We start from the raw sequence: 27,570 nt of genomic DNA, 5'->3' as shown, positions 1-27,570 counted from the left end.
GCTACTATAATACTATATATAAATATTATAACTATTTAACACAAAAAACAGCAACAATTTGTTGTTGACAAAGGGCAGCTGGAGATATAAAGGGCCCCATTACCTTCAGTAGCTTAGGGCCTCATCAAACCTAAATCCGGCCCTGGCCAGACATGTTAATATTCTGGTCGCCTCACCTCAAAAAGGATATTGTAGAGTTAGAAAAGGTTTAGAAAAGAGCAACCAAACTGATCAAGGAGACGACGCGCCCCCTATGAAGAAATGCTACAGCGTCTGGGACTTTTTAGTTTAGAGAAAAGGCAAGTAGGAGGTGACACGGTAGAAGTTTATAAAATCACACCTGGCATGGAGAAAGTGGTTGGAGAGAAACATTTTCCTCCCTCTCCCATGGCACTCATAAACATCCAATGGAACTGAATGCTGGAAGATTCAGGGCAAGCAAAAGAAAGTACCTTTTCATGCAGCACATCGTTAAACTATGGAACTCACTGCTACAGGAGACCACCAACCTAGATGGCTTTTTGGAAAGAATTAGACCAATTCATGGAGGAGTGAACTATCTTTTTTAAAAAATAATTTTTATTTACAGGCCAATCACATCACATTATCCATATCACATTGATTCCAAATTATACAGCCAAATTTTAAATTTTGTTGGGGGTACCCATACATCAAGCTCAGCTCGAGTCCAAAACAGCATCACTTATCTCACTGCATTAATTAGACAGTTCTGTCCAGTTTGATCCGGATAGTCCTTTATTACTTCCTTTCTCTTCTTGTTGTTATCATAAATTCCTTTCTTTGCGATCTCTGGTGATTTTCAGAAGCAGGTTAAAAGCTGGCATTCTATGTGGATTTTGTACTCTTCCAAAAATCATATCGATCCGGGACAGCCTCTGTACAATGCTTCCATAAACAAAATTAATCTCCGATCTGTCCTTTATTTTTCTCAGGCTTACCAAATAAATCAAATGAGTCTGGGGGTTCTGTCAGGTCAAACTTGCATTCCAGCATTCCTTCTCATTCAAACAATCCTGATTCTCCTCCCCTAGTCCTTCTTCCTCCGGCAAACCTGTCATGGCGAGACGCCATTTTTTAACTGCGTCATAAAAAATTTCCTCTTTTCTCACCGTTCTCCAGTCTTCTTTCCTGTTATACTCCGTCCCACATAGTTCTTAAAATCCTGCCTGTGATTCATAGAAACGCGACAATCTTGTTTCTATCTGGGGTGAAGGGTTATTAATGTCACATCATGCAGGGGGGGGAGTTTTTTCCTCCACCCCCCCTTTGTTCCAAACATACAGTCTCCTTATGGTAATTCATCAGAAGATTTACTTATCCGTCCATCACTCCTGGTCGCAGAGATCCATTAATCAGCAGTCTTATCAGTCGAGCTTTACTTGATGTATGTGCTTTCAGCTTCATTTCCAAACGTATGTTTCCAATTATAATTCCAAGCTGCAGCAACCAGCACGCGCTGATTGGAATCAGCGTCAGGAAGATCTGACTTCACCGAAGGCCTGTGCCAAGTGTTCAGCACCCCCATCACTCGTTTCAGGGGGTGCATTGTGAACACCGCTGGCAGGACAGTGTCCCCCCGCATCCTAGGGCGATTAGGAAGGCTGCATACTTCCCATAGCAGCCCCTTAGTACCTTGTATGGGTCAGAGAGATGTTATTGTCGGCCATCTTCCAACGCGCCACCTGGTGGCCCCCTGGAGGAGGAGCGGACTATCGATGGCTGCTGGCCATGATGGCTATTTCTGCTTCTACAGTCAAGAGCTGAATACAAGTTTCCAGAAACCGTAGGAAAGGAGAGTGGTCTTGTGCTCACATCCTGCTTCTGGTTTTCCACAGGCATCTGGTTGGCCGCTGTGAGAACAGGAGCCTGGCCCATTGGCCTGATCCACCAGGGCTCTTATTATGTTCTTATATTCATGGGAAACAAATCTGAGTCAAAACGAGGAGCGTAAGATGCCATTGTTTCTGCTCTGCCCTGAATAAGTCACATGCAACGCTCTTTCCATTCCATGGCAGTCCATCAAGTGATTTAACCATTTTTAACAATCAGCTTGGTTTGCCAAGCTGTTAGACTATTCCAAAATGGCAAAACTGACTGGAAAGCTCAGGGATCACGAAGACAAAAACTTCAAGAAAGAATGGGGGGGGATTTATAATTTACTTAGCAGACCACTGTAAGCAGATGAAAACATTAGCAGGATTTTAATCTAACTTGCAGTGTAACAAATACTATGGACAATATGGATAGATACAAAATATAAACTATGAAATTATATGCAGTTGAAAATGTTGGCAGTAGGACCCATGGAGGGGATGGGAAAGTCTTGAGATTCAGAGAAATCTTTCTATATGGATATGTATTTGGTTTTGTTATAAATTTATATTTTAAAATAAAATAAAAATGATTAAAAATACAACAATTTTTAACAATCAAACCTTCTTCCTAGGGAACCCTGGGGAACCTTTCTGAGGGGAATAGGGGTCTCCTAGAATTCTCAGTACCTTTGCCTATATTTCCCAGGATTTTGAAGGAAGCCATGACTGTTTAAATTGGAATGACAATACTTTAAATGTTGGTGGGACCAGCATTAGTAATCTCACTGTCCCCCATGGTGAAATTTCATCACTTACATAATTTGCGTATTTAATTACAAAAATTATTTTCTCATTACATTGATCCACCCACATATTTTGGTGCAGAGGAAACGCAATGCAAATTTGGAGGAATGTAATCAATCAAGTCCCATTTGCAGACTGAAGGCAAAGGTGAACAGCAATCATATTTGCTGGATTAATTTATGTTCCACACATGGGACGAATAAGGGAATGTCAGCAATTTCCACCCCCCACTTCCATTTCCATAGGCCCTCTCCAATATATCTAGCCAAAACTCACACGCTTACTATTTTATCCCTAGGTGAGGTCTTCTTCGCAACACAACCAGACCAGTTCACCTTACAGGAAGCTCAAGAATACTGTCAGAGCCAGAATGCTACACTGGCTTCAACTGGTCAACTCTATGCAGCCTGGAAGCTGGGTTTGGATAACTGCCGGGCTGGCTGGCTGGCTGATGGCAGCCTTCGATATCCCATTGTTCACCCACGTCCTGCGTGTGGTGGGGAGAAGCCTGGTGTGAGGACCACCTACCTGTACCCCAATCAGACGGGATTCCCTGATCCTCAGTCAAGGCACCACGCTTTTTGTTTCAGAGGTACTGTCTGGGAGAGTGCTGTTGTGGTCAGGTCATGCTCACAGGCTCTGTGAGAACAGGATACTGGAGCAGATGGGCTTTGAGCTAGCAGGCTCTTCTGATGTTCTTGTGTCTCTGTGACTCATCACAGAAAGTTTTTCAAGCACTACAGGGCCAGAATAATATCACATAATGTATTCCAGAAGAGAGGAACGGTGTGAATTGTTTTAAAATGGGGAAACTGTAAGCCACTTTGAGTCCAAGCCTGGGGAAAAGGCAGGATTTTAATATTGATAGTGACATTGGTATTGATCTTGTTAATAGTTTTATTATTTGTACCCTGCCCATCTGACTGGGTCGCTCCAGCCACTCTGGGTGGCTTCCAGCGTATCCAGAAGTATAATAAAACACCAGACATTAAGAACTTCCTTATACAGTGGTACCTCAGGTTACATATGCTTCAGGTTACATATGCTTCAGGTTACAGACTCCGCTAACCCAGAAATAATACCTTGGGTTAAGAACTTTGCTTCAGGATGAGAACTGAAATCGTGCTTGGGCGGTGCAACGCCAGCGGGAGGCCCCATTAGCTAAAGTGGTACCTTAGGTTAAGAACAGTTTCAGGTTAAGAACAGACCTCCGGAACAAATTAAGTACTTAACCCAAAGTACCACTGTACAGGGTTGCCTTCAGATGTCTTCTAAAGGTTGTATAGTTACATATCTCCTTAACATCTGATGGGAAGGTGTTCCACAGGGAAGGTGCCACTGCCAAGAAGACCCTCTGCCTGGTTCCCTGTAACCTCACTTCTTGCAGTGAGGAAACCACCAGAAGGCCCTCGGAACTAGATCTCAGTGTCTGGGCTAATGATGAAATAGTAAAAATAAAAATAAAAAACAACATCATCATCAACAACAAACAATGTAAGACTTTTAGCTGAGGAAATGAAATATGGGGGTCATGATAGACTAATGAGAATTACATTGAGTTGGGCATTATCCATTCAGAATTGAGGGTGTTCCAAAAATTCTCCCCACACTAAACAGGGTAGATGTAAGACATCTGAGACAGACAGGACACTTTTGGATATTCACTGTGATGTTTTTTGTCTTTCAGCTCAACCATCTCAGTATGAGGGCATAGAGGAAGAGCTCATTGCAGCCCAGCTAGTTCCTGGGGTCGAGGAAGTCCCTTCCGGGGAGGAAACAACTGTGGAAATGGAGTTTGCCACTGATTCTGTAAATCAGACCGAGTGGGGAACAGAAGTATTTCCAACAAACATATCATTGTTGTCTGGTATGTTGGGCTCCATGGTTATAACTTTGCAGCCCTATTCAGAGGTGGCTCTAACCGTGTGTTTCCTATGTGTGATGGACATTATGATGCATGTAGACCAAGGGTGGGAAACGTATGGTCTCCAGATGTTGCTGGCCTATTAGCCATGCAGACTGGGACTGGTGGGAGTTGGAGTCAACAACATCTGGAAAACAAGTCCTATGAAGAATGGTTGAAGGAACCAGGGGAGAAGACAAAATTGAGGAGACATGATAGGGCTGTTCAAATACCCAGAGGAACAGGGCAAAAATTTCTTCCCTGATGCCCCAGAGAACAAGACTAGATCCAAAGAACTTAATTTACAGGGTGGTAGATTTAGAATAGGGGGGGTGTCTCCAAAGCGTAGCCACACTTAAAGGCCCAATTCTGACATCGTATAGAACAGACCTGCTGACAGGATGCCTTTTCCTGCAGAATACAGCAATAGGTGTGGCACATAGGGGATGAGACGATCTTCTAGGTATTCTGGGTATCCTGATCACAGGCTGCATAAGGCTTTGTATGGCAGTACCAGCACCTAGAAGTTTGACCAGTGGCTGTAATCTAATCTGCCAATGACTAGCACATAGTCAACAGTGGAACACAAGGTATCTGCAGTGAAAAGGATCCAGTAGCAGGCAGTGGGTGAGACCTTCTGCTTGAATTCCTGGGCTGCCATAGCTAGTGAGAGATGATAATGGACAATTGATATTGAAAAGAGTTCAGACTGATGTTTCACTTTATATCATGTGAGACAATATAGTGTCCTTGAACAAGATTTGTTTAATGTTCTCTCTCTCTCTCTCTCTCTCTCTCTCTCTCTCTCTCTCTTTCTTTCTTTCTTTGTCCCACACACTTCTTTTTTTAAGTGATTCCATCAGCTGTTGCGCCTATTGATGCCATACCTAGTGAGACAAGTGTAGAAGCTCCAATCACACAAACATCTGCTTCTGGGTGGACATCTGGAGCTCCAGATACAAGTGGAATGTATGAACCTAGTGGAGAACCCTCTGGATTTGGAGAAAGCGGGTTTCCTTCTGGAGCCACAGATTTCAGCGGACTCCCTTCTGGTGAGAGTGGCCTACCATCAGGAGACATAAGTGGCCTGTCTTCCGGTGTTATTGAAGTCAGCATTTTACCTTCTGGAGATGAAGAACTGACATCAGGGATTGGCTCAGGAATCCAAGAGCGAGTACCTGGACTTCAAGAAGGCAAAGGGGTTCCAGAAATCAGTGGGTTGCCTTCTGGATTCAGTGGAGATGGTTCTGGTGTGGACTTTTTCAGTGGCTTACCATCTGGAGAGTATGATTACAGTGGTCTCCCATCTGGATTTCCTACCGTGTCCCTTGTCAATGCCACATTGGTGGAAGTTGTCACCACAGCAACGGACAAGGAAGTTGAAGGGAAAGGAACAATTGGTGTCAGTGGAGATGGAGACTTATCAGGGTTGCCCTCTCCTGGATGGGACATGAGTGGCATAACCAGTGGGTTACCCTCAGGATTTGATGTCAGTGGAATACCTGACATCAGTGGGTTTTCCTCAGGACTTGATATCAGTGGGGAGCTGCCTAGGATACCTGATTTCAGTGGATTACCATCCGGACTTGACGCTAGTGGACAACCATCTGGCCTACCAGATATTAGTGGGTTGTCCTCAGGAATTGACTTCAGTGGGGAACATTTCAGGATACCTGATATAAGTGGCTTTGTGGACTTAAGTGGCCAAGCTTCCGGTACTGATGGAAGTGGCGAGCCTTCAGGGGTTACCTTCATAGATGCCAATTTGTTTGAAGTGACAACTCCTTCAGCTAAAGAAGAAGAAGGCAAAGGATTTGTAGAAATGAGTGGGTTGTCTTCAGGAGATGAAGATCTATCAGGCACAGTGTCTGGAATGTTAGATGTGAGTGGTCAGCCTTCTGGCCAAATAGACTTCAGTGGGTGGACTTCAGGATCTCATGAAATTAGTGGACTTCCAAGTGGACTAACAGACATTAGTGGTGAAAGTTCTGGTGTTGGTCTCACCAGTGGCTTGTCATCTGGAATTTATGATTACAGTGGGCTCACATCTGGGTTTCCCACGGTCTCCCTTGTGGATACCACTTTGGTGGAAGTTGTAACACAGCCATCAGTTGCCCAGGAATTTGGAGAAGGGACATCTGGGGTATTAGAAATCAGTGGGTTTCCTTCAGGAGATAGGGAGGCATCTGGAGAACCATACGATGTGACAACAGTTAGCGGCTATCCATCAGGAACAACTGACATCAGTGGAACATCATCGGGTGTTCCTTATTTCAGTGGAGAAATTGCTGGTGTCACTGACCTAAGTGGAGAGTCTTCAACTGTAGCTGGTACTAGTGGTGATGCCTCTGGAATCCCAGAAATCACCTTAGTAACTTCTGATCTGATAGAAGCTGTGACAAGCCCTGCAGTTTCACAGGAAATGGCTGGAGGAACAGAGGCAACGCATCCCCATTTTTCAGAATCAAGTGGGGAAACCTCCACGACTGGTGGAGAGACTTCTGCATATCATGAAAGTACCATAAGCCCACCTGAATATCATGATATTAGTGGTGAAACATCCACATTTCATGAAGCCGGTGTAGAAACCTCTACAATTCATGAAACCAGTGGTGAGATATCCACATTTCATGAACCTGGTGTAGAATCCTCAACTGTTCATGAAACCAGTGGTGAGATATCCACGTTTCATGAAGCTGGTGTAGAATCCTCAACTGTTCATGAAACCAGTGGTGAGATATCCACGTTTCATGAAGCTGGTGTAGAATCCTCAACTGTTCATGAAACCAGTGGTGAGATATCCAGGTTTCATGAAGCCGGTGTAGAAACTTCCACCATTCATGAAACAAGTGGTGAAGCATCAGCATTACCAGACAGCCACCATGAAATGCCAACCCTTTATGAAACGGGTAGTAAAACATCAGCATTGCCTGAAAGCCACACAGAAACATCTGGAGTACCTTATTTCAGCGGACTGCCCTCTGAGGCACTTGAAGAAAGAAGCCAGATTCATGGGGATAGTTCTGGGCCACCCCCTGACCCTGCCTCTGAGGTTCCAGAGAAAGCTCTGCTGCCAGATAGTCTACCAGGAACCAGTGAACCAGATGCTGAATTAACTGCGCACTCCAAGCATCTAGAAGAAGGCCAGGGTGAAACAGAGGCCTATACACACAAAATACCAGGTTCAGAAACAGAAGGTGCAGCTTTTCCAGAGGTTCCACCAACACCTCCGACTGCCACTGATGTCCTGCCTGAAGTTTCACCAGAGGTTACAGATGAGACTGAATCTACTACACAAGGTACAGTTAAAAATATGCAGTGGAACCCCCAATAGCCAGCCTTGGTTATTTGAATCTCTAGAATGCTCACACTCCCTGAGGGGGAATCTACACACATATTTTTAAAAATTGTGAAAATGCATTTTTAAAAGTGTTTTTAAAAATACATTGAATTTTCCATAAGGCTCACCATCGCCATCTAGTATCACATTGTATATTGCACTTAAAACACACTTCACATGTTTTATTTGCAGCTGTATAGCTGAGCCCTGAGTCTCTCCCAGACCATCCTTTATCATACTGCCTTTCATCAATAGAACCTCATTCCTGTTCATCTAAATCAGTGGTCAGGAACCTATTTCAAACTGAGGGCCACATAGTCTTTCTGGGAATTTCTTTTGGGGGGAGGTGAGAGCATGACTGAAGGCAAATGTGAGTGAAGAAATGAATGTTACTTTTGTAAACAGGAAAGAGGATGTAGACAAAAGTAGAACTAGTTGGCTTCGCCTGTCATTGGTTCTACTGCCACCTACTGTTAGCCTCCCTGCCTTCCACCCTACCAGTTCCAAAGGGCACCAGCCACCATGGGAAGGGATCATTAATGCTTATCTCCTTTCATGGTTGCAGTTATGCCCAAGACATGTGAAGAGAAACCATGTGGTGCTGGAACCTGCCAAGAACAAGATGGAAGCATCACTTGCGTTTGCCCACCTGGGTATATGGGTGATCGCTGTGACATAGGTAAGTCCTAACTTCTTCTTAATATGGAGGTTGAGATGGTAATATGCACCCCACCAAGAAAATGTTATTGCAAAACTGTGTTGCTTGTTGGGCATGTTGAGCAAATATCCCAGGTTCTGAGCACGGAGGCAGAACCAAGAAACAGAAGAACAGATAGGCTACCCACAATGCACTATTGTTACGTTCCTTTGTTCAAGCACACATGGAACTACAGATCTGCTCTACTGATCCGCAATTCAATAAACAACGAATGCAGCTCAATGCAAACGGATAATCAAAATTGATGGCTGTCAAGCATCAACCCTGCAACAGCTGGTATACGTAACCGCACTGGGAAGAGAGTTTCCCACCCAGTGAAGCATTACAACCCCAGGAAGGAGGCATCATTCATAGTCCTAGCTGCAGGGCAAGTGGGGCTGGTCTCACTCAGCCCAAGATGGAACACACACACCTTTGTGAACAGCAGCATTGCTTAAAGTGGTGTCACTGTGCTTTAAATGTATGGTGTGAATGTGGTTTCTGCCTCTGTCTATTGTCCTGCATACTAACAGTAGCAGGGTTACCATATTTCAAAAAGTGACCGTCCGGGCAGAAAAGTTGCTGAGCTTTTTTGGGCAAAGTGGTTGAGCTTTATTTTTTTTGGGGGGGGTTGCCATATATCCGGATTTTCCCGAACATGTCAGCGATTTCTGCCTGGGCACTGTTTCCGACTGCCATATTCCGGCTATGTTCAGGAAATTCTGGACATATGGCAACCTTAAACAGTAGTAGTCCTTTACACCCAATACACGAGGGGTTAAAAAAAGAAGAAGAAATTTTCCTTTCCTCTTGTCCTTTCCCACTAAACACAGAAGCCCCTTTCGCTCTTGGGCATGAGGGCCATAAATAAATAAAGCCAGAATTGTATTTCCTTGTGAGGAAGGAAGCTCTTATTCTGAAATGTTTCCCAGCAGTCCAGGACTATTCACTGAAAACCATGTCCTTCTGGAATGTAACTCACAAGATAGTGTCCATCAGACCAGGAAAAGTCATCCTTACCCATTCTGTCTCTAAAGCCAAACCATTGGTAGTATTGAACATTGTCTACAAAGGAGAGAGGAAGAGGGAGGGGATATCTCTCTATCATCTATCTATCTATCTATCATCTATCTATCTATCATCTATCTACCTATCATCCATCTATCTATCTATCATCTCCATCCATCTTGGGTCTCCAGCTGTTTTTGGACTACAACTCCCATCACCCCTAGCTAGCAGGACCAGTGGTCAAGGATGATGAAATTGTAGTCCAAAAACAGTTGGAGACCCAAGTTTGGGAAACCCATGGCTGCTTAAAGTGGTATCATAGTCTGTGATTGACCTACAATTTTGGGGCCTTGAAGCTTGAACTGTTATGGGGTGGGGGTGGGGAGCTTCACAACCAGCAACGAGGTCTGAATAACCACTTTTATCTTTTTCAATGGGGCTGTTCCACAACAGATCACCACTTTAAAAAAACAACAACAAAAAACTGCTACATCTCAGATTTTGATTAAAATCGCTGTACATGTCAAAATTATCTCACATGTCAAAGTCACTGGTGTGAATAAAAATTTCCTATCCCTTTAGTTTTCAAATTCCTGCAACATACCACCTAAAGAACTTCTGTGCTACTGACGCTCAAACTTTGGGATTGGGACACAACAAAAAATTAGTCAATTTGAATTGTGTGACTCAAATTGGATGTACTAGCCCCTCCCCCACCCCCACCCCCACCCCCCCAAAAAAGCAGCATGGACTAAAGTCGTTTCTGGGAGCCCTCCCGGGCCCTGAAGCTTAATCTTCTTTAGTTTTATAGTAGATCCACCCTGATCATAGTGCTTTGAATGTATGGTCTGCATGTGGTCTCCAAAGGAGGTACTTCTTCACACAGTGAATAGTTAAACTATCCAATTTGCTACCATGAGATGGATCAATGGCCTCAACTTAGCTGGCTTTGAAAGGGGATGAGTCAAATTCATGGAGGATAAAGCTATCGATGCTTACCACCAAGATACCTCTCTCCATGTGGAACAATCCGGATGCTACAATCTTCATCTGAGGCCCTTCTCCATCTGCCCCCACCACAGGAGATCCAAAGGGTGGCAACACAAAAACGGGCCTTTTCAGTGGTGGCTTCCCACTTGTAGAAACACTGTCCTCAGGGAGGCTCTCCAGGCATCTTTTATATATTTCTAAACACCTGGCAAAATTTTGCCTTTTTACAGAGGCTTTTGGCTCTTAATCTGAAGGGTTTTCAAGTATTTACAGCCTCTTTCAGTGCAGCAGGATCTGTAAGATCTTTGTATAGAGGTGGGGGTCTTTCGTTTCTTTTATTGATTGTGTTTGTTGGAATCAGTTTCAGTATTTCTGTTGTGTCTGTAAGTTGCTTTGAGTCATTTCCATTATCATGGCTATGTGCTACATAGGGACTCGGGTGACGCTGTGGTCTAAACCACTGAGCCTCTTGGGCTTGCCGAACAGAAGGTTGGCGGTTCAGATCCCTGTGGCGGAGTGAGCTCCCCTTGCTCTGTCCCAGCTTCTGCCAACCTAGCAGTACAAAAGCACACCAGTGCAAGTAAATAAATAGGTACCACTGTGGCAGGAAGGTAAACGCCGTTTCCGTGCGCTCTGGTTTCCGTCACGGTGTCCCATTGCGCCAGAAGTGGTTTAGACATACTGGCCACATGATCCAGAAAGCTGTCTGTGGACAAACACAGGCTCCCTCGGCCTGAAAGCGAGATGAGCACCGCAACCCCATAGTCACCTTTGACTGGACTTAACCATCCAGGGGTTCTTTACCTTTTGCTACACCTTCATGGTCTGGGGTGATATGCCTCTGAACACTAGTTGCTGAGAATCACAAGTGAGGAAGAGTATTATTGTACTTAGGTTCTGCTTGTGGGCTCCCTGTAGGCACCCAGTTGGCCACCGTGGGAAGAGGATGTCCAACTAGATGGGCCTTTGGTCTTATCTAGGAAAATCCTTTCTTATGTTCTTCCAGCGCCATCTACTGTTGCTCCTCCTTGCCTTTGCCATCACCTGCTCTCTTGCCAGGTAAAAAGCCAGGAAGCAGGTAGGCCGAGGCAGCAGCTGCTGCTGCTGCTCCTTTATCTCACCATTGTTGCCAGTCCCTTGCTTATATCTTCTGGGCCAGAGGAAGAGATAAAGCAAGCAAGCAAGCAAGAGACAGAAGTGAAGAGGAGCAGAAGCAGGTTCAGGGAATTTGCAGCAGTCACACCCTTCTGGGGTGTGGAGCTCAGCAAATGCTGAACCGTGCTGACTCCCAGTGCTGACCTGCTCTCTGCTGCTAGGTCTTTTTAGAGTAAGCACTTTACATCACTATACCTTGGAGGGGTTTTCCGATAAGAGAAGAAGTGGCAAAATAATGTTTCTCAGGAAAGTGCTAGAGAACCACATTCTCTGACAGCTAGGAATGTGTGAATCTGTCAATTACATATTCTCTCGGTATCTCATTTTTTCCAATCGTAAGTTCTCCACATTTCCACAGCATTTTGCAATTTTAAGAAAAAAAGGTTCTCATGAAAATTCATCACCACTTTGCTGCAAATTTACCCAAATATACGAATTTTTGTATGCAAATTTTGCCTGATGTACACATTTCCTAATATTTATATTTCCCCTGATGCTGTGCATTTTTTACTCATATCTGCATTTTTTGTGCACACTTTACGTGACCATGTGCATTTTTGTACACATTACTTGGCTGGAGAACTGCATGGCAAAATTCGGAGAAGTGCAATCTTCAGAGATCCCTGAGTCTCAATTCTCATTGTTTTGGACAGTGCGAGTTAGGTAGATTTGCCTTTAAATGTGAACTGAATTATCCCCCCCTCCATTCCTCTGTTTTTTCTAAGATTATAGAAACTTCTTGCAGTGGTGTAGCGTGGGGGGTGCCAGGGGTGCCGGCCGCACCGGGCGCAACATCTGGGGGGGCGCGAGTCCAGAGGGAAGGGACAAGTTCCTTCCTCCGCTGGGCTCCCGCCGCCACCGCCAGCCTTGCGCCCTAGCGCGCGCCCCCCCCCGCCGCCGCTGCGGCTGCGCTCCACTCACTGCTCGCAGGAGGAGCAGCCGCTGCAGCAGCGCCACCACCGACGCCTGGCCGGGCACGGGCAGCCGCCGCACCCCGCCGCCGCCGCCATCCCCTCGGCCCAGCCACAGGCGGCAGCTGCTTCTGCCGACTGGGAGGGAGGAGAGCTCCGAGGGGCCTCGCTGCACCCTGCGCACCCCAAAACCCTCTGAGAGGAAGCCGGCGGGCGGGCGAGGGTCTCCTGGCAGAAGGGGGCGCCGCTGGCTCTGGCTCTTGGCGCAAGTCTCAGCCGCGGGGGGGGCGAGGACGGAGCACGGCTGGAAGCCCCCGGACCCGGCCGGGAGGAGGAGAGGCGCTCGCCAAGCCCGGATCTGGAGCTCCACCTACAGCCCAAGGAGAGGAGGGGGCTTCGGCTGCCTCGGCCCGCGGGGGCTCCGCAAATAATAAATTTAATAAATTCCTGCTGAGCCTTTGGGGGGGGTCCTTGACTCCTTCGCTCACCCCCAGCCCCAGTGGCGTAGCGTGGGGGTGCAGGGGGGCCGGCCGCAACATCTGGGGGGGGGCGCTCGCACTCGAGTGCTAAAATCCATGGGTTAGGGGGCGCAAATTACTTGCCTTGCCCTGGGTGCTGACAACCCACGCTACGCCACTGACTTCTTGCAAACAAACCAAACTAAACGAAGACTGGATATAATCTCACCTCCCTGTAACCTTTGCACAAGCAAATCAATAAATAGTTCATCAGCTGGAGCACTTATTCCCTGACAGCCAGTCTATGCATACTTCAGAATCCCATGGTGAAGTTTTTTCAGATGCGAGGAGAAATGGCATGATTGCCTGTTCACTGTCAAAGAAAAGGGGAGAAAACCTCCATAAATTACTTGTGCAAAAGCCATTTTTTGTTTTCTTAGCAGATACAAGTGAGAAAGGAGATGTGGATGTGGGGTGCAGAGAAATTTTTGATTAAATTTTAGATGGGTTTTCTATAACATACAGGCCTTTTTAATGCTGTTAATTTCCTATGCTGTTCCTTTATTTTCTTTAGCTCATCCACACTTCCTTTTGTGCTGCAATTTCCAGGAAGAGGTCCATGCTTTATTATACCTTTCATGTCTGAGCATTTGTTTGTTTGCTTTGTTCTCAGCGCTTTCCCCAGGAAAACCTGCGTTTCACCACTGAATCGGAGAAAATGACAATCTGCAGAAAACCTGATTGCCGTTTCCTCCGATTCAGCAGTGAACGCGGGGAAAACACACTGAGGCAAAAAAGCAAAAAACAAAGCTTGGATATGGATCTTTAAAGCCCCAACCTGTGCCTAGAAATGCAACACAAAAGGAAGTCTGGATGAGTCCAAAGTTGGAAATAAGGATGTGGCTGGTTATCTTCTCTTATCGTTTGGCTTGTGAAATGAATGTGTGATGACGACCAGTGTCTAAGGCTCTGGATAAAGATGGAACAACTAGAAGCAGACAAAGGCCCCCTCTAGGCTGTCAGTATTTTGTAGAAGAAACTCAAGAGCACACTGGGAAATTTAGGCTTGCGCAATTAAAGTGGATTGAAGCCTACTGCTACCCTGGGGCAACAGATCCACGTTAAAAAAAGAAAAAGAAACAGACTTTTTGCAGTTGTGGGATGAATGGCTGACTAGTGGGAAGACATATAAACACACCACGAGCAAATTAGGATGAATGGCCAGTACAGAAGAGTGGCTCAGGAACAAGGTGCTGCTGAGAACATGCTCAGAGACCAAGAACTTGCTTTCAGTACCAGAACTAGAGTTGCTGCATGGATCCATTCACACATACGCCTACTTCTGTTTGCTCCCAAACTTTCTCAATTTCAGCAGTCAAATTTTGGAAAGGAGTTGAAAGGCTTTTTTTTGTCACTCTTATTAAACCACTGGAAGTTGCCAATCCTCGCTGAGCTACTGCAAGTTACCCAGAGAATGTCCCAGTAGATCCTGATTTGCCTCCCACCCTCTCCTGGTTTAGACATGCTTCCTTTCTGCTGGAGAACTCTTTCATCTGCTCATAGAATCATGAAATTGTAGAGCTGGAAGGGACTATGAGGGTCACCTAGTCCAAAGCAGGAATCTTTTGTCCAATTCAGGGCTCAAACCCACAACCTGGAGGTTGTCTCAGGCTCTACCGAATGATAGCTAGGTGACCTGAGGGGTGAGAAAGCCACAAGCGGAGATGTCCAAATGAAGCAGACAACAGAAAGTCATGGCAATAATTGATTTTGCAGGGTGTGCTAAAAAGACTTGGAAAAACTGGGGCTCCTTTTCATTGATTGATAACCTGAAACACCAAGACCTATAGAGCTTACCAGTTTGGGATTGGGCAAAGCTAAGATTGTGGGGGTTTTCTGCTCTAGGTGAATTAAGATCTTGCCTCCTGCCATTGCACGTTGAGGAACATAACAATATCATATCATCATCATCATTTACCTGTCCTTCACCTTAAGGTCCCCAGGGTTACAACAATTAAAACAAAATATTAAAAACAGTTTAAAACAACTTGCAAACACAGAAACATGGTGGGTCCTAACAAAACAAATCTTAAGTGTCAACAGGCAGGGTAAAGAGGGGGCACTTTCAACATTTGCTGTATAACGAAGGTGCCAGAGAAACCACTCTTCCTGTCCTTTAGGACCGTTACATAACCATATCACCCTCCTCTGAATTTCCAGCATTTGTTATATAAAATAAAAAGTCTATGGAATTAGAGGGCTGTTGGTTTTTTACTTGTGGGCCTAAAGGAGAAAAACGTCAGTGGCTCACTAATACAATTAAATAACTTTGCAAACATATGAAGCTCCCTTTCCTGAATTTGATCCAAAGGTTCGCTTTTCCATTTAAGTCCTCTCATCACAAAAATGTCCCACAATTTTCTTTTATCCCCTCTCCTTTACGAGCACGTCTATGTCCTGGGTAGCCCATCACAATCTTATGCATCTTGAGTGCCTCCCCATCAAAGTACTAAGCTGCCTTCCTTTCTCCCAAATGCAAGCAGTCGTTTGCCTCTATGGATGATCTGTCATCCCTGTTGGTAAGCAAAAGGGAAGCCCTCCTATCACATCCTAGCCTGCCCTTCCCATTCCCCGTTCCTCTTCTGCTTCTTTGGCGGTGACCGTTCTAAGGTGAAAGCTGGTGCCCGCTTCCGAGTTTTACCCATTGCCTCTCCAAACCATCCATTCATTCATTCTTCCTGCCCTGCCCTGCAAGACAAGCAAGGAAAGCCTTTCTCCTGCTGATGGACCTCTTTCCAGAGCCTGAGTCCTAATGGCAGCCCTTGATTTCTTGCAGACATTGATGAGTGCAACTCCAGCCCCTGTCTGAATGGAGCTACCTGCGTCGATGGCATCCACACTTTCAAATGCTTATGCCTTCCCAGCTACGGAGGGGACCTCTGTGACGTTGGTACGCTCTGCCTGCCTGGCTTCAGCTAACCGTACTAACAGCATCCCTTCTCTCTCCCCTGGGTTGGGAGGTGTGGGGAGACATCCTCTCTGTCACACACACACACACACACACACACACACCCATCCCATCCCATCCCATCCTCATCTAACTCTTTAATAACTGTAATAAAAAAACCCCCACTAGAAACTGCAACAGAACATTATGGAGTGCTGCTGATGTTCAGGACTCTAGCTTCTCCACCTCCACTCAGTGTTTTCTCATTGCCCTGCCAAATATCTAATATGCATACCATGACCACCGAACATGCTCAGACCTCTCTGAGCTAGCCTGGGATTCCCTCCCACTAGAGGTTTTTTTGGCCGGTTTTTCTTTGCTCATATGTCTGCAAACTTTGGTGTTTCCCCTAAGCCTGCTAATGGATCTCTTTTGCGAGCTCATGCTGGTGTCATTTTTCGCTACGCACCTAATCGACAGCACCTGAAACTTGCATGTTAGTAATAGAAGGAATTGTTCATTTTTGCCACAAGGAAATCTGGTTTCTTTGATTACCAGCCTATATTTATCTTGTGTGTGGCAAGGAATTTCCATAGGTAGTTTCTGTCTTTCCCTTTTTTATAACTCTTAAGACTCCTGGGTATTCTCTTGGTCACACTTAGAAACCGAAGGAAGCCTTCGTTGGGCAGTTCCCAATATTCTTTCTCTTGGTCACATTCTTAAATGTCCAAGCTTACGTCACCCTTCCAGCATTGTTCCAAAAACACAGGGTGGGATTATGGAGGCCTGACTCAAACCTACTGGACCCTACTGAAACGTGTAGAAGAAAGAAAAGGAGGCTGAAATCTGAGGTGCAATTGGGGAAAGGTTAAATATGTTGCCTTACCTCTGCAGCTTTAATCCCCTTGGTTATGTTGTCTAAATGTATCCCTTCACTTTCTTCCTATGAATGAATGGATTCACTTCTAGTGGGCAGAAGTGGGGGGGGGAGTGCTACATTAAGGGAGACGGCCCTACCATTAGGCTGAGTGAGATGACTGCTTCAGGAGACAAATGCTATTTGTGGCAGTAGCAGTAGGCCGTTTGTCCTTCATCCTTCTGCTGGTTGACAAAACTGTATGTGGCACAAGGGCCGGCTGTGCATCCCCCTAACTAGCCTTCAGCATTACCTTTTTTTGGGTGGGGCGGCACTTCCACACCATCACTTTTCAGATGGAATTCAATCACATATCAGCAAATTAGGTAAAGGGACCCCTGACCACTAGGTCCAGTCATGGCCGACTCTGGGGTTGCAGCACTCATCTCGCTTTATTGGCCGAGGGAGCCGGCGTACAGCTTCTGGGTCATGTGGCCAGCATGACTAAGCCACTTCTGGTGAACCAGAGCAGCACAGGGAAACGCTGTTTACCTTCCCACCAGAGTGGTACCTATTTATCTACTTACACTTTGACATGCTTTCAAACTGCTAGGTTGGCAGGAGCAGGGACTGAGCAACGGGAGCTCACCCCGTCGCGGGGATTCGAACCGCCAACCTTCTGATCGGCAAGCCCTAGGCTCTGTGGTTTAACCCACAGCACCACCCGTGTCCCAGCAAATTATGGTTGCAAAATTATGTTTGAGTGGGTGGTCTTGTGCAACAAACTCCCACAATGACTGCATTCTTTGGGATGGGGAAATGCCCTGGGATGATATTTGCTTTGATGCAGCCACATCCAATCCTCCAGACAAACAGAATCAGAATGAATGCTCCTTAAACAGGCAACCCCATCTAGCCTCCTTGCAAGCAAAGCAGGGTGAATGCCCAGTAAATGGGTCACCTGGAAGCTCCCTCAAACAAAGCCAACCAGTTTTCTCTACTGTTTTCATAATGGTATAAATTCTGGTTATTCCTACCATCACCACCGCCCCAGTTTGTTTATAAGTTCCATACTTTAGCTTTTCCTCATGGGGAATACTCCAGCAGCAAGGAAAACATGATACCAGTCCATGTGCCAACACGGATGAGTTTCTTGTTGGGGAGAAAGAAGGAATATTTCTTTTCGAGCTGGGCTATGGAACTTCCCTTAGGAGCCTCAAGTAAAAGCATCCATCCCATCTTCTCACTAATAGGCAGGCAGGATGAATTCACATCTGATGCCTCCTACATCTTTCTTCCTCCCACCCACATTACTTGCAGAACAAGCTGAGAGCAACAAAAAACCAAGCAGGGTTTTTGCCTGTTTACCTTGGCAAACAGGGCCAGAAAAGAAATGGACTGTGTACAACAAGGAGGGAGATGCTTTCTTAACCCAAGGGCCACATTTCCTTCTGGGAAATCTTCTGAGGGGCCGTGTGGAAGTTGTGGGTGGGACCAGGGACAAAAGTGGGAGGAACATTGAATATAAATGTTACCTTTGTACATTCAGGTTAGCACATTCAGTATCTTCCTTCCAGGCAAGCAAGAAATATTAGGAGAGTTCGAGAACATGTCAGGCAACTCTGGGGTTGAGGCGCTCATCTCGCTTTACTGGCCAAGGGAGCCGGCGTACAGCTTCCGGGTCATGTGGCCAGCATGACTAAGCCGCTTCTGGCGAACCAGAGCAGTGCGCGGAAACGCCATTTACCTTTCTGCTGGAGCGGTATCTATTTACAGTGGTACCTCGCAAGACGAATGCCTCGCAAGACAAAAAACTCGCTAGACGAAAGGTTTTTTTGTTTTTTGAGCTGCTTCACAAGACGATTTTCCCTATGGGCTTGCTTTGCAAGACGGAAACGTCTTGCAAGTTTGTTTCCTTTTTCTTAACACCGTTAATACAGTTGCAACTTGACTTCGAGGAGCAACTCATAGAACGCGGTGTGGTAGCCTTTTTTGAGGTTTTTAAAGACTTTGGTGATTTTTGAAGCTTTTCCAAAACTTTCCTGACACCGTGCTTCGCAAAATGAAAAAAATCACAAGACGACAAAACTCATGGAACGAATTAATTTCGTCTTGCAAGGCACCACTGTATCTACTTGCACTTTGATGTGCTTTCGAACTCCTAGGTTGGCAGGAGCAGGGACTGAGCAAGGGGAGCTCACCCCATTGCAGGGATTCAAACCACCAACCTTCTGATGGGCAAGCCCTAGGCTCTGTGGTTTAGACTACATAATCTACTGATTATGGTATGTGGTTTAGACCAGCATAATCTACTGAGATCTACCTTCTGATCAGCAAGCCCTAGGCTCTGTGGTTTAGACCACAAAATCTACTGATTATGTGGTTTAGACCAGCATAATCTACTGAGGAGGGTCCTACTTCTTACAATATGCTCCATGGATTTCCACTGCCCTGTTAGGCATATTTAAATCAGCCTAAAGTTCTGCTCCAACTCACTGTGTCCTAGATGCCATCTGCACCACACATTTAAAGCAGTATCATATCACTTTAAACAGTCATGGCTTCCACCAAACGACCCTGGGGACTGCAGTGGATTAAGGGTCATGAAAGCAGGTTCACCTACCTAACCCAGTTTCTAGTATTACAAAACAGAGAGAAAAAGCTATCTCCATTGGTGTTCTACATATAATTCGTAATTTTGTAATTTCCCCCTTTCTTATTCATCATTTTTCTAATCTACAAAAAAGCCCCTAACACTTTTGCTTTCCTCATAATGAACATTCTCCAACTTTTGATCATCGGAGTGATCCAACACAACACAAAACATATTTACGTTTATAACAAAGCTAGATATGTATTATCTGTTGACCACAGCTTCAAGCCATGGCTGTTTAAAGTGGTATCGCAGTGCTTTAAACGTATGGTGTGAATCTGGCCCCAATTATTATTTTTTTAGGGCCTAACACAGTCTTGAAGCGATTTCTTTACCTGCTCACAATTTATCTCAGAAAACTTCCCTGCTCCCTCAAGCTCAGCTTCTTGGAATACAAGTGACTGACCATGTTGCCCTGTCTCCATTTTGGCAGTCTTAAAAGGCTCTTCCATTCTCCCCTTGTCTCTTTGGCACACTGTGGTGTCCTTTAATGGGCTTTTGAAATTTTGCTCAGCTCTGTAGGGAGCCTCCTCAACAGGGAAGTCAATAACTCTTCTTGTCTGAGAGGACAACTGTGCATCACAGCAAAGTGCGACATAGGCGTCTACACGGCGGGCAGAAGACATTTTCTTCTCTGAGGTGGAGCAGCAAATGGGCTCCCCTTCCAAGTCAACATACATAATACCCAAAGCTGGTCAAGTTATTTTGGCACCTAAGCAGATGAGAGAGAAAATCCCACAAGCGCCTCTCTTCCCTGCCTGGCAGTGAAAATGCAACAATAATAAATTAAATAGCTAACCTTTAGCTGTCCTTCCACAACGCCCAAAATCAGCTGCCTGAGGGTAACTGGCTCGTTCTGCCCATGTGGCCAGAAATTGCAGTTGCTTTCAGGAGTGAAACCCTGCTCAGAGATTTGCATGGGGCTGCCATTTTGTCATTAGGCAAAGTTCAAGGTTTTTGCTATCTGCATATAAAGCGCTTAACAGTTTGGGACTAGTTTGTTTGTTTCTTTTATTATTTATTTGATTTACAGTGGTGCCTCAGGTTACATACGTTTCAGGTTACATACGCTTCAGGTTACACACTCTGCTAACCCAGAAATAGTGCTTCAGGTTAAGAACTTTGCTTCAGGATAAGAACAGAAATCGGGCTCCGGCGGCATGGCAGCAGCAGGAGGCCCCATTAGCTAAAGTGGTGCTTCAGGTTAAGAACAGTTTCAGGTTAAGAACGGACCTCTGGAACGAATTAAGTACTTAACCCGAGGTACCACTGTATTGAATTTATATACCACCCTATACCCAGGGGTCTCACAGAATAAAATCAAGGGGATTACCTTATTCCAAATACCCTCACTTGACTCCTTTGATCTGCAGAACTGGCACTATTAGAGGTGCCACATAATACTTGTTCCACACTTGTGAAGTCTTTTAGTATAGCAGCACCTAAACTTCGGAACTCCCCGCATATTGACATCAGTCAGGCGCATTTGCCATAACCTTTTCAGACCTTGTTGAAAACGGACCATTCTTCAGGCAAACCTACCTAGAAACATAGAAGCTGCTACGTGCTGTAATCATCTTCTATTTTTAGTTTAGCTGTTTATTTTAATTTTAGCTTAGTTTAACTGTTTATTTTAATTATTTTTTATTTTTTAATATTTTTTTAATACATGATTTTTAACATTGTCGTTCTTTGACCATTTTGGCTTTGTTCTGTTTCTGAAAAACTACTTAGAGGTTCTATTTACAATGAAGTGATACATAATTTTGTTAAATAAATAAATAGGTGTGCACATATTTTTAAAGCATATGCAGTTATTTGATATATGCGTGCACGTATTTAAAAGCATTTCTAAGCCACTTAATATCTGAAAATCCCTAAGTGGTATACAAAAATAACATAAAAGCAATAAATCAGCATTATTTAAAAAGAAACAGGTAGAAGCAGATACAGGTAAAATCAGAAATCTAGTAAGAGCAGGATCCAATCTTATGAGTCAAAAGGATGCATCTTTTCAAGATACCTGAAGCAACTGTTGGATGTTGCTTCTTGTAGGTCAGAGAGAAGACCATTCCACAGTGGCAAAAAATGCTTGTTTTAGTTCCCTGCCCTGTGATATTCTGTAGGGTATGATGCTGTGAGTAATATTATACATCTCTACAAGGGCAGGCAGTATTTTTTCTTCTTCTTCTTCTTCTTCTTCTTCTTCTTCTTCTTCTTCTTCTTCTTCTAGTTTTTATTTACACTTTTCAAGTTCATACATTTCATTAGTTTTACAATCTACTTAACATTTCAAAGTTTGACTTCCTTTCCTCTCTTTCTGCGGTTCCTTAAATTTATTTTTCAATATCTTCTGCATCTCCAAATTCATTTCATTTGCTAATTTAATTATCAACTTTAAATACATATACTCTTATGAAACTGCAGGTTATTACAATAATCCTGCCAATGTTTCTATCTGTTTGCAATTTATCTGCAAAATATTCAATAAACCAATTTCCGTTCTTTTATAAAAAGTTTGTTATGATTTCTTCTTCTTCTTCTGGTAAGTTTCACCATTTCTGCATATTCCATAAGTTTCTGTATCCATTCTTCCTTTGCTGGGACTTCTGCTTCTTTCCACTTTTGGGTAAGCAGCATTCTTGCCACTGTAAATAAATTTCTGTACAATTTAGGTAGTTCTGTCCCTATAATTCCCGAAAGAAAAGCTTCTGCTTTTTTTTACAAATGTTATTTTGAAAATCCTTTTCAATTCATTGTATATCATTTCCCAGTAAGGTGTAACCTTACTACAAGACCACCACATATGTTAAAAAGAACCTTCTTTCTCTTTATATTTCCAACACTTGTTTGATTTACTGTATTTTTCACTCCATAAGATGCACCAGACCATAAGGCGCACCTAGGTTTGGGGGGAGGAAAACAAGAAAAAATGATTCTGAATCCCAGAAGCCAGAACAGCAAGAGGGATCTGGCTTCTGGGATACCGTGTGGCTGTTCTGGCTTCTGGGATAACCGCGCCAAGCCTCTTCAGGGCAGCGGGATGAAGGCTCCCGCTGCCCGAAAAGGCTGTGCATGGCTAAGGCAGAAGCCAGGACAGGCGTGTCGCTGAAGGGGCGCTGCGTAGCCCTCCCTCTCTGCACAGCGCCATTCGCTCCATAAGACGCACCCACATTTCCCCTTACCTTTTAGGAGGGAAAAGGTGTGTCTTGTGGAGTGAAAAATACGGTAGATTTATATATTTTGTCACTTTACTCGGTGTTAGATACCGACAATACATCATTTTCATATAATTTCCTCTTAAACTATAACATGCTGTAAATTTTATATCCATATAGGGCAGGCATTATTTCAGGTAACCTGGTCCTGAGTTGTTCAAGAACCTTTGCTTCTTGTTCACATGCATTCCCTCTTATTTCTCTCCAGATCTGGCAGAATGTGAAGCAGGCTGGACCAAATTCCAAGGCAACTGTTACAAGCACTTTGAAGAAAAGCACACATGGGTGGATGCTGAGAACCTCTGCCGAGACCATCAGTCTCACCTGAGCAGTATCATCACTCCCGAAGAGCAGGAGTTTGTGAACAGTAAGTGTGGTGATTTGAGGAGTATGCAGGGCCAGAGATCCAGGTTGCACTTTCCAAACAGGTGGCATTGGCTGATCAAGAAACTACAAATTCCTATTGAGTTTAGAAGTAGAATCAAAACGTTGCAATTTGCAGTCATCCCAGATTGGTTGTGGAGGAGTTGTGGGGTAGTGGTGTAGTCAATTAATGCATTAGTAGTAGAATTATACTGGGCCACCCATCCATCATTCCATTTTATTTGTCATTTTATGATGCTTCCCCAGTGTTGTCATATTATTGCGGGTGGCGCTGTGGTCAAGACCACTGAGTCTCCTGGGCTTGCTGATCGGAAGGTCGGCAGGTTCGAATCCCCGTGGTGGGGTGAGCTCCCGTTGCTCTGTCCCAGCTCCTGCCAATCTAGCAGTTTGAAAGCATGCCAGGGCAAGTAGATAAATAGGTACCACTGTGGCAGGAAGGTAAATGGCATTCCCATGCAGTCTGGTTTCCATCACAGTGTGCCGTTGTGCCAGAAGTGGTTTAGTCCTGCTGGCCACATGACCCGGAAAGCTGTCTGTGGACAAACGCCAGCACCCTCGGCCTGAAAGAGAGATGAGTGCCACAACCCCATAGTTGCCTTTGACTGGACTTAACTGTCCAGGGGTCCTTTACCTTTTTACCTTACCTGTCTGGAAGAGCACCCAGGCACAACAAAAGCAGAGCAAAAGGAAAGGGTGGAACATTTGTGGTGTAAAAATTTGCAGGATTTCAGCAGGACGTTACAGGCTAACTTTCTAATCTTTATGCTCTCTCTGTCTCTCCTTTCTAGACAACGCTCAAGACTACCAGTGGATTGGCCTTAGTGACAGAGCAGTTGAGGATGACTTCCGCTGGTCTGATGGACACTCCCTTGTGAGTTACATTCCAGAAGGACATGGTTTTCAGTGAATGATCCTGGGCTCCGGCGAAACATTTCAGCATAAGAGCTTCCTTCCTCACAAGGAAATACAATTCTTGGCTTTATTTATTTTTGCCCCTTGTGCCCAAGAGTGAAAGGGGCTTCTTTGTTTAGTGGGAAAGGACAAGAGACAGAGGCAACATTATCACAACACATTTAAAGCACTCTGATACCACTTTAAACAGTCATGGCTTCCCCAACTGGTAATTGTAGTTTAAGGGATTCTGACAGTTGTTAGGAGACCTCTGTTCTCCTCGCTGAGCTCCAATTCCCAGAGTTCTCTGCAAAGAAAGATTGGTTGTTAAACCACTCTGGGAACTGGAGCTCTGTGAGGGGAATAGAAGTCTCCTAACAACAAACTACAGCTCCCAGAATTCTTTGAAGGAAGTCCTGACTGTTTGAAGTGGTATCATAGTGCTTTAGATACATGGTGTGCTTGTGACCAGAGTTAAGGCTGGCTGCAGGTTTGATTGGGGCTTTGACCACTTGCCCTTCAGAGCTGCCAAGTGTCCCATAAGGAGTTGGGCATATACAAGTATAAGCCAGGCATAGGCAACCTCAGCCCTCCAGATCTTTTGGGACTACAATTACCATCATCCCTGACCACTGGTCCTGTTAGCTAGGGATCATGGGAGTTGTAGTCCCAAAACATCTGGAGAGCCAAGGTTGCCTATGCCTGCAATAAGTGGTAGTGGCTGGTGCTCATTGTGACTAGTAGGGTGGAAGGCAGGGAGGCCACCAGTAGGTGGAGCTGGAGCCAGCACGAGGCAACGCTAGAGACAATAGAAGGTGCAGCAACTAATCTTCATTTTGTCCCCTTCCCTTCTACAAGGAGCAACATCAAAACTAAGGGTAAGGAACCTGGCAGGCAGTGCCAGCCTCTGGAATGGTAATAAGAAAGCAGGCAGGTGGGTCTGGCTAAAGCCAGACAGAGGCTGGTGTAGCAGTGCCTCATTTGCCTGGCCGGGCCAGATTCCACTGCCTGCAGAGCAAATAACGACTGAAGGAGTGGGTGTGAATTTAGAGCAGAAAAGTCTGGGGACAATAAGCCCCTCACTTTTCAGGATTATGGTCCCACCCTCACTTGGGGGACCCTGCAAAAACAAAAATGGGTGATCTGATGGCCATTTTCTCCACCATTGGGTCTTATTAGACCCTAAGGAAAAGCCTCCCCAACTGTCTTCGCTGTCTAAGTTCCAACACCAGCTTCGTTCTCATCTCTCGCAGCAATACGAGAACTGGCGGCCCAACCAACCCGATAATTTCTTTGCCAAAGGAGAAGATTGTGTTGTAATGATCTGGCATGAGAAGGGAGAGTGGAACGACGTCCCCTGCAACTACCATCTCCCATTCACGTGCAAGAAAGGAACAGGTAAGGCTGGATTCCTGGCAGCGAGCGCCCTATGGGACAAGGAAGGACGAGATAGCAACTCCTCCCAAGGGCATTTGTACAGGTGTGGAGAAACCTTTGGCCATCCAGAGGTTGCTGAACTCCAATTTCCAACAGTTCCCCAGCAAACATGGCCAATGACCAAGGGTGACGGGAGTTGTAATTCCACAACATCTAGGGAGCCAAAGGTTCGCCGCACCTGCAGTCATGTGTGTGACTTGGGAGATCTGCAAGTCTACCGTGTGAAAGAATTTTAGTAATTAAATCAGGTATGGGAAACGTGTTTCCAACCCCAGATGCAATTAGATTTCAGCTTCCATCAGCCCCTTTGAAGCAATTTTAAGGCTAATTTCCAAGGGGGGTGGGCCATCAGTCTAGCAACATCAGCCACATGTTCCCCTTTCCTGAATTACCGTATTTTTCACTCTATTAGATGCACCGGACCATAAGACGCACCTAGTTTTTAGGTGAGGAAAACAAGAAATAAAAAAGCAGCGCAAAGCATCCTGAGCATCTTCCACAAAAGCCAGGGATAGCCACGCGAAGCCTCCACAGGGCAGCGAGATGAAGGCTGCCCTGCAGAGGCTTCCCGCGGCTAAGCCAGAAGATAGAACAGCTAGAGGGAGTGCTGCACTGCACTCCCTCTAGCTGTTCTGGCTTTTGGATAGCCCCGTAAAGCCTCCGCAGGGCATGGGGATGAAGGCTCCCCATGCCCTGCGGAGCCTTCCCGCGGCTAAGCCAGAAGCCAAGACAGCCAGCGGGATTGCAGCACAGCGATCCCGCTCACTGTCCTGGCTTCTTGCTTGGCTGCGCACAGCCTCTCCCAGGCAAGGGGAGCCTTTATCCCCTGCCCGTGAAAGGCTGTGCTTGGCTAAGGCTCCCCCAAGAGCAGCGCTCCCTTTAAAGAGCACGGAGTGTGTGTGCGGCTCTTTAAAGGGAGCGCAGAGCCTCCCGCCTGCATCCGCTCCATAAGACGCACACACATTTCCCCCTTACTTTTTAGGAGGGGAAAGGTGCATCTTATAGAGCGAGAAATACGGTAAATTTTCCTCATAGGGTCAGTGACTCACACAAGAGAAGTCGGGGGGCAGGAAACGTATTGTGCGATTGGACCATTCAGTCCCTCAAATGGCAGAAATCTGCCAGGGCTTTCTTTTCTTGGATAAAGCTGCTCTAGGTGGAAGTGACCTACTCAGAGTTAAAGTGTGTTTTGTGTTGGAGAACTGCATTGCAAAATTCATAGGTGTGTGAATTTCAAAGTTCGGCTGAGTTCCACTTTGCACGTTGTTTCAGGAAGTGAAAATTAAGTAGTTTACCTTTAAATGTGGCCTGAATCAGATTCCCCCCACTTCTCTAGATGCTAGTTAACTAGTTGTTTATAGCTCTAATCCTGCCTGCCACATTAAAAAAAGAGATGGCCCTCTGCAGCCACTAAGCCTGGCTCATGGACCAGGCAACAGAAGGCTCTTAGCAACCTTGGCGTCTGAAGGTCTCATAGACCAAACAGCGGACAAAGGCTTCAGTATGGAATCCCTATTCCTGCATGGAACCAAAAGTCAGAGCAAGAATAAATTTTCAGAGAATCTGCTCCTGAGCCCAATAAGTGCAGAGAACACCAACGGCATTTTAAGGACGGGACCAGCATCTCATACTTGCAAATCCCCCAAGATCTCTGTTTCTAACCTAGTTCCCCAACCCCATTTTGTAAAAAAATATTGAAGCACACTTTTTTCCTGAACCAAACTTCAACGTTTGCTTCACTCTTAACCTTCAAAAAGATGTGCTTTCAGGTTGTGTAAGCAGAAGAACTCTCTGCACTCAGAACATCCTCCTGCACTGCTAAGTGAGCAGGGATGGAGGAGGAGCTCAATTCTGTGTGCCTCTAAAGGAGAATTTACCAAATTTGCAGTTTTCAAAAGAACGTGGGAGCCAAAGCGCAGCCATCCTTTGAAATTTGCACTTACTGTACCTGAATTCTGCAATTTACTTCTCCAGCCAAGTAATGTGCATAAATATAAACACACATATATTTGTGAAAAGGACATACAAAAGCGTGTTAAATTAGGGGGATATTGTTTTGCAGAAATGTGTAAGCTATTTGTAT

At 45.2% G+C, this 27,570-nt stretch overlaps 1 protein-coding gene across 6 annotated transcripts in view; it reads left to right on the top strand.

Moving 5' to 3' along the window:
• Positions 1–27,570, top strand: part of ACAN (aggrecan) — an 87,297-nt gene that overhangs the window by 54,697 nt on the left and 5,030 nt on the right. For 5 of the 6 annotated variants that reach the window (XM_082198234.1, XM_082198231.1, XM_082198233.1 and 2 more), the window contains 8 exons: positions 2,938–3,231; positions 4,327–4,506; positions 5,394–7,841; positions 8,448–8,561; positions 15,938–16,051; positions 22,984–23,142; positions 23,948–24,030; positions 25,304–25,448. In XM_082198234.1, coding sequence (XP_082054360.1) covers positions 2,938–3,231; positions 4,327–4,506; positions 5,394–7,841; positions 8,448–8,561; positions 15,938–16,051; positions 22,984–23,142; positions 23,948–24,030; positions 25,304–25,448 — 3,537 coding nt within the window. The remainder of the gene's footprint in view (positions 1–2,937; positions 3,232–4,326; positions 4,507–5,393; positions 7,842–8,447; positions 8,562–15,937; positions 16,052–22,983; positions 23,143–23,947; positions 24,031–25,303; positions 25,449–27,570) is intronic. The other variant, XM_082198236.1, reaches the window with a different exon arrangement.

Source organism: Podarcis vaucheri (genome assembly GCF_965113315.1).
Source record: "Podarcis vaucheri genome assembly, chromosome: 14".
NCBI lineage: Eukaryota > Metazoa > Chordata > Lepidosauria > Squamata > Lacertidae > Podarcis > Podarcis vaucheri.
The sequence above is the reverse complement of the archived record's forward strand: the minus strand, read 5'-3'. Positions and strand labels throughout refer to the sequence as shown.